General features: G+C 35.0%; 1 protein-coding gene across 1 annotated transcript; it reads right to left on the bottom strand.

Annotated features, from left to right (window-relative positions):
• LOC104718871 (beta-adaptin-like protein B) lies at nt 1–5,445 on the bottom strand. The gene is made up of 15 exons (XM_010436695.3): nt 5,124–5,445; nt 4,349–4,546; nt 4,112–4,225; nt 3,735–3,985; nt 3,246–3,381; nt 2,927–3,106; nt 2,731–2,823; nt 2,435–2,646; nt 2,284–2,347; nt 1,992–2,171; nt 1,809–1,901; nt 1,277–1,665; nt 969–1,158; nt 683–886; nt 1–513 (listed from the first exon to the last, which is right to left on the bottom strand). Exons 1-15 carry the CDS (start codon nt 5,208–5,210, stop codon nt 214–216), a joined length of 2,691 nt encoding a protein of 896 aa, XP_010434997.1. The 5' UTR covers nt 5,211–5,445; the 3' UTR covers nt 1–213.
• Nucleotides 5,446–7,716: the final 2,271 nt, after the last annotated feature.

The raw sequence follows: 7,716 nt of genomic DNA, 5'->3' as shown, positions 1-7,716 counted from the left end.
TTTGGTAAATAAAAGTGGTTTCAATACCAGAATTAGAATAAAAGAGTGCGCATTACAAATACCAAAACTAGAAGGGTCCAACCGGAAGTAACACAAACAGGATTTATTACATACACTGAACTCAGTAAAAAAGGGTTGGAGATAACAAAAAAAAAAACAAAGAATCTGGAACCTTTTAGGTTTGGGTTTAAAGCATTTGACAACAAAGAATCATCAAGCCCTGAAGAGAAGCTCGACAGCTTCGAAGAAGAGAGGTGCGATCTCGGGAGTGGGAGTCTTCACTGCGCATTTGAGACCTGGTTGGCCCACCATTGCAGTGAGCTCGATCAAAAACGGTACATCTCGCGGATCCTTTGCTGATAAGTAGAGCACGTCTTGGTTCCCATTCTTGCGCTTTGCTATGAAGAACATGTTGAATGCTGTGAGCAAATCTATAGTTGATTCGATGCTAGCGATGGTGATCCCGGGGAATTCTTTCTGGACTTCATTTGAGTCCGGTAATGACCTCCATGTCTGTGAAAAGACAAACCAAGACGTATATTCTTGTAAAAATTGAAGATATAAAAACCCGAAACTATACAAACCTTAACAGAATTGGTTTTACAGTTGCCACTATTTTCCTAAACCCAAACAGATGCGAATAGTCCAAATTTTAAGGATGTTTGGTACAGTGCAATGTTACCTCAAGGAAGGTTCCACGTTCCATTCTACCGTCTTCACCGAAAAGAACATGAAGTATAATCTTATCAGTGAAGTACCAAACAGGCTGCTGATTGTTTTTGACAGCGACTTGTAATAGCGAGCTTGGAGGCCCAGCAGACATGTTTTGGAACAAGACCATAGGTAGCATTGTCCTGGCAGATGTTCCCGGTTGCATTGGCGGAATCTGAAACAGTACAAACGCGGATATCAGTTCTAAAGATTCGTACCTAAGTTTCAGACATAAAAGTAGATTCAGATAAGAGTACCTGAAGAGGTCCAGCAGCTGCAAGGCCGAATGTGTTCTTGTTAAACTGAATCATGAAACCATCAAGTACCGTCTGCGAGTTGTTCTCGAACAGCATACTGTAGAATACTTGTCCATCTCTTCGAGATAATTGAGCACTTATCTGCAGACCTTGACCACTTGAAGCTGGCACGACAACTGGCAAAGGAGGACTGTGATCGAATTCATAAGATTCGATGAGCTTCAGTATGAAATAGGCAACCGAAAGTGATCTAATGTAATAAACTAGCCCCTACGATAGAAAGTTTCATTATTCAAGATATAACTCACCCAGATGGGGTAGTGGGTTCATCAACTGGGACAATAGCGGCATTATCCAATCCCATCAGGTCACCTAGCAAATCGGGCACAGGAGCTGGTGCAGGAGCTGGTTGTCTTCCGGCCGACTGTGGGATATTACCTGTGGTGGCTGGAGGGGAAGCTGCACTATCAACCGGATTACTAGATGAGTATCCTGCTTCGCTTCCTTCCGCAAAGTCCTCGTCTTCTGTTTTCTGAACTGTGGTTTTCAAGCGGGTAACAAAAGCTTCTGGGGGTTTATGGTACACAGACGACAAGGTCGAAATATTTGTAAGCAGCTCATCAAGAAGTGATGGGTCTAGTTGATTTGAGTCATCAGTAATCACAGGTTTTTCAGCTAAAACAACATCCTTGGCCGCCTAGTGGAGAGAAATAACGAGTTCAGCCATATATCTCAAGAGAAAGCTCAACGGAGTATTGTTGCTTGAATAAACAATTCTGAATATATTCCTTCTGGACTAGCTAAGTACTAAAAGCTATAAATTATCAAGATGACACACACCTCAGGATCAGTAGATAGAAGGCGCCAGTATATGTATGCACGATCTCTGAGATCAGGATTATCCGTCTCCACAGTAGCGTTATTTAAGACAACCTGAAAACATCAAACATAACGTAATGCCTGTCATCACATACATGCACATCATCCAATCATAAAACAGTGTGAGCAAGGGAAAGGCCGAACCTGAATCATCTGTTGAGGGCCTTCAGTTGGCTTCTTCAGAAATAGCTTAACAGTAGCAGTGAGAAGCTGCAGCTGGACCTGTGCTGGTTCTTCAGGAAAACTCTCAAGGAAGCTTTCAAGAAGCTCGTCCGCATTGTCAATTCTTTCAGCATATTCACCAATAATCCATATCATAGATGCCTTTTAAGTTGCAATTTTCCAATAGATGTACAGTTATAAGTTCAGTGATTTATGGTCAAAATTAAGATAGTATTTCAATTTAATAAACCAAGAAAACAAGAAAGTTCATTACCTTGGCTTCTGGTTCATCCAAAGTGTCTAAGCTCTCACAGAGTGTTGCAATAATAGACTCATAACTGTATGGAATTTAAAATAGCATCAAAAAAAAATTTAAAGATGAATTCAAGATGCCATTTGACAGTCATTAAGAAATGTCAAGTTACGTGTTTGGATATCTTCTGAAGATATCTTTGATGACAATAATGGCCTCCTGAACAACATAGTTTACTTTGATCTTGATCAACTCAAGCAAAACACTGATGCACCGTTCGGCTGCTCTCTCTAGTTTAATAGCACATCGGCCTATTGCACGAACAGCCTTTCTAACAAAATCAACGTCTACTTCCGTGGCATACTCTTTGAACTCCAGAAGAACCTACAGTAGCATTTCCCCAAAAAATCATAATATGCACCAACAATAATAGAGACAACAGAAGATGGTAAAGTTCAGTGAGGATACCTGGTCTATGTTTCTGTCCGAGGCAAGTTTAATCATAATCTCCAACTTCTCCATCTTAACATAAATTGGGTCATTATACTTACAGAAGAAAACCTGAAAGAAAAAAGAAAAAAAAGATAACTTGCAACATAAGTACTAAATGCAAGGATGTAACAGTTGCGTCGTCTGAGAATTAACAAAGCACAGGTCAAACTACCTTAATTTCATGGGCAAGGATAGTGGGTCGTTTCTGAACGATAAGATTAATGTTACGAAGTGCAACATATTGTATCTCAGGTTCTGCAGAAAGCAATGTAACAAGGGGTGGAGCCATCTTCTTGCAAAGATTACGAATAACGTCTGTACTAGTAATAAGTTCCATTTGTTGAAGGATCATCTGTAAGGCAATTACCAAAAATAAAACAGAAGTGGGAGCACATTAGAATATATGCAACGGTGTCACTGATGGTTTACAAGCAAGTTTGACAAGCTACCAGTTAGCAGTAAGGGAAAAAAAACGAATGAAAGTTGCTCACCTTAACAGCTGAAAGCACAACAGCGCAGTTGGCATGTTGCAACCTTGGCGTGACTCTCTCAACAATATTTTCAGCTTCGCGGGGATCAGCTGCTTTATACCTCGATAAAGCATCTAAAATAAAAACTTGACCCCACCTGCGGTGATCATAGTGAGTACTAAAATTGGAGGTGACAAAAGCTTATCCAGCACTCATTTCCCCAAAATTCAAAATAGTGGGTCATTTATCTACAGATAAAACCTTCAATAATGAAAAGTAATTCCCAAACTGCTGTCTGATAATGGACATGAAGACAAAGCATAAACAACTGAGGCCATACCACATCTAGCTAGCAATTTCATAATCCATCACCGTTTCACTAACCTCTAATCTTAGGTCAATACTTTTTATGTTCTTAGACTAGGAAAGCTTTCGACGACTGGCCATAAATATTCAATACTAAACAGAATGCAGTGAAACAATAGAAACGGCGATAAGGAGAGGACTTACTCAGTGCATTCATTTAGAGCGGTAAGGAGCTTCGTAAGGGTTGTACTATTGATCTCAAATACGGGGCTAGTACTATTCTCTTGAATCTCTGCAAGGGCTGCTACAGCATTGGCAACAACCATCGGATTGTTATCTGATATCAAATCCTTCAAGGCGTCAAGGAAACCCCTATCCTCAACCAATTCAGCATTTATGTCAAAAAGCTTAGCAACGCAAATAGCGGCCGTCTTCCGGACATATGGATCATCATCCTAAAGAAAACATTATGCAGAGGATAGTGTAAATACTGACTAGTTAAGATGAAAAAGATTCTTAAGGGCAACAATAAAGATGTTTGGTATCAAATTCCAAAGAAGCGGTAGGATTTAAAACTCAACCTTTAGGCACTTCTGAAGAGGATCACATAGATATTCTGTGATCTTATCAACACGAATGCAGCCCATTGTTCGCACAGCCAAAGCGCGGATCAGTGGATTTGGATCCTGTGAATCCTGCAGAATACAAATTAACAATTAGTTCCTTTCAATTTTCTCTTCTCCTCCAAGAGTCAAAACTGAACAAAGGAATGGCACTCGGATTTATAGGATAAGATATGGCAGGTGTTTGAGTGTTACCTTTACAAAGGTATTAACTGCCAAAATAGCAAGATCTGGCTGGCTTTTCGCATAATTAATGAGATACAAGTAAACAAGCTTCTTCAACTCCAAATTTTCCGTTTGCATGCAATTGACTACATCAGTGAAAAGTGATGAAACATCTTTGCCAACAGTCATTGCTGCAATAACCTTCTTAACTGCATCTTTTCTCTTATCCTAGGAAACAGAAAGTATACAAGAAAAGTTAACAAAACTGAAGCCAAAATAGAAAAGCACCCTTCCTTCTTAATATCATGAACATATGCATCCTACTAAACAGTAACTTTGAGCACAAACAATGTCAGTCGTACTAAAGTTAATAGCTTAGTCTAGCCTCTTCCTATGCAAAAACAACTCCTAAGATCAAAACGGCAGTTCACTGATCCTCTAACAAATGCACTGATACAAATTTAACGAGTTCTGATTCACCAACCAAGCTCCACTAATAAGTCACTACCAGATTGCACACATCCAACGCATAAGCCATTCTCAATTTCTCTCCAATTCGAGCTATATCTCAACGAATCATCCTTCTTCCCACAAAAAAAAAAAACAATTCCACTAAAAACAGCAACAAAACTTTACAGATTGAAAATTCAAATCCAGATCTACCAAAAATTGCATACGAATAAGTAAATTATAAAGGAGAAAAGGATCAGCTATGGAGAGATCGTGAATGTAGTAATGGCGGCGGATCACAGATCCACATGTAAAGACAAAAAAAAAGAGTGAAATTAAGAAGAAGAAAAAAAACCTTATACTGGGAATTAAGCTCTTCCTTGAGCTCAGGGATCTCTCCCTTCTTCGTCGTCGAGAAATATTTCGAATCGTGACCACTCATTTTCTCCTTTCTTCGTCCCGACGACGATCTTTCTTCTCCGAGATTATGTGAGACAGAGAGAGAGAGACACACACAGAGACGATGACGGAGACATGGTGAAACGGAAGACGCCGGTGACGATTTTTCTCGACTAACGGGCCGATTGTTTAATGGGCTTTATGATAAATTCAGCACATATTTGAAATTATCCAGGGTGGCTTTTGAATAATTTAGCGAAATTAATATTTTGTTATATTATTTAGAGAGTATTTTCAATTTAATCCCTAAACTTTTATATTATTATAGGAAGGACCTTTTGGTAGGCATGACCATAATTAAACCGTAACCATATTTCGGATCGTATCTGAACCCTAACCAGACCGTAACCGTATAAAATGGTTAAAAACCGTAACCGTTAACCGTAAATATATGGTTATATTATATTAATCAAAACCGTATAAACCATTGGTTAACCGCATAGTTAAACCGTAATTTGTTAACCGTAACCGTTTTAAAAATATAGTAATATATACTAATAATTATTTATTTAATATGAATCATATGATATAAAGAAATATGAGTACACTAAAAGAACATAATAATTACAAATAAATAATAATATCAACCGTATCATATTATCAAATAATCGTAACCGTATATAATTGTAATCACTTCAACCGGAACCGTCTTTTAATCGTAACCGTTTATTAAACGGTTATAGTTAAGGTTAAACAAAATTTCTAACCGTAACCAGTGATTAATTAATCATAACAGTGATAACCGTAACTGTGGTCATGCCTATCTCTTGGTTTAAATGGTAATCTTGAGCTTCTTGTGTGTGAGTGAGAATTAATAATGAAACTGACATATTTTTTGTACTCTGAAAATCTTAATAAATGATAAATGATAAATGATAAATGATAAATGATAATTCTTTTTGTTGTCTCTTATAAACCACAAAAACTTTGGATAAACCTTTTTTCAACATGATAGTGATTACTAACACGCTCTTTGATGTGATTTTGTTCTTTCTTTCTCTGATCGAATGAAGCTTTTAAGATAATGTTGGTTTTCTACATTTAAAAAAAAAAAATTTTACTTTTTGTCGAAACATTTAAGATAATGTTGGTTTTGTAAAATATATGTGTTTGCTAGTGCATGTTTTAAAATCTTGGCGTTTTGTCGTAAGAAGTGCCTGTTACCATACTATCGAATGACACAGAGCTTTTGACAAGTCGTAGATATTTTTAAAGAATATCGCATGCATGAACCTTCGCTGATAGAAGCATTGACAAATTCAAAAGGATAAGAGAGCTTTAGTGACGTATGGATGAACTTTCAACGGTGGCGTCACTCACAAATGGAATGTAGAAAATATTCAAATGTTTTCAGTGTTTTAATAGATCCCGATTTGGTGAAGAAATTATTAACTAATTATAGGCATTATCCAATCAGAATAACGAAACCTACTAATGAGTTTGGAAAAATGAGAACAAAAATTAAAGATCTTTGTAAACTTGTAACATGCTCGCACTACAAAAAAAAAAAATAATAATAATAAAATAAAAAACTTAAATTAAATTATAAAACTAAGTGATACTATTTTAAATTATTTATTTATAATTAATACAAAAAAATAAAATGTAACTCTTATCTTCTTATTTGGACCACCAATCTTGGAGTTCTCTTTTAATTATTATAGTTTGGTTGGAAAAAAAAAATGTAACATCAGTTGCAATAACCGATGCTGGTATTAATTTGTGTGGCATCAAATGATTAAAACTGATGCAAAAACTAGATTAATTTTTATCAGTTTTACATATTGATACAAATATATAAATTATACATCATTTAAATAATTGATTTATTTATTAATTTATATTAACATCACTTAAGAAAATGATATATGATTTACATCACTAAAAAGTGATGCTGATTAAATTATACGAATTAAATCTAAAATAAAAGCAAAAATTGTAAAAATCTTATAAATTGTATCAATATACCTTATTATTTGTATCAACAAATGTAAATTATTTATTAAAGTGATGTAAATTATTTTTGTATAATGCAAAAATCTTATTATATAAAGTTGGGTTTTGAAAGTTAGCCATTAACAAGATTTTGACATGTGTCAAGTTATCAACTTCAGATTTTGACATGTGTAAAAATTAATACTTAATAAGAAGAATTTGATTACAACAAAAATAAAATATTTTGTTTTAAAAAATATTAATAATGTAAAAAGATAATTATCAAAAATTACAGAATTTATTAAAAAATACAAAGTTTTTAAATAATTATAAGGAGATTATATATATATATATATTTTTCATAAAATTCGAAATTATAATATTATCTACTTATTTTTAATTTTATGTTATTAATTTCTACAAAAAATATAGAAAAGGGATTAAAGAAAATCTACAGTTAATTATTAATTCTAAATTTTGTAAATACTCACTTCTATATTAACATAGATAGTCTTATATTTAAATAATTTATTCAAAAATACTGCTTTCAACTT

Source organism: Camelina sativa, chromosome 2 (assembly GCF_030686135.1).
Source record: "Camelina sativa cultivar CO46 ecotype springtype chromosome 2, ASM3068613v1".
Lineage (NCBI taxonomy): Eukaryota > Viridiplantae > Streptophyta > Magnoliopsida > Brassicales > Brassicaceae > Camelina > Camelina sativa.
This window is presented reverse-complemented; position numbering and strand designations above follow the sequence as displayed.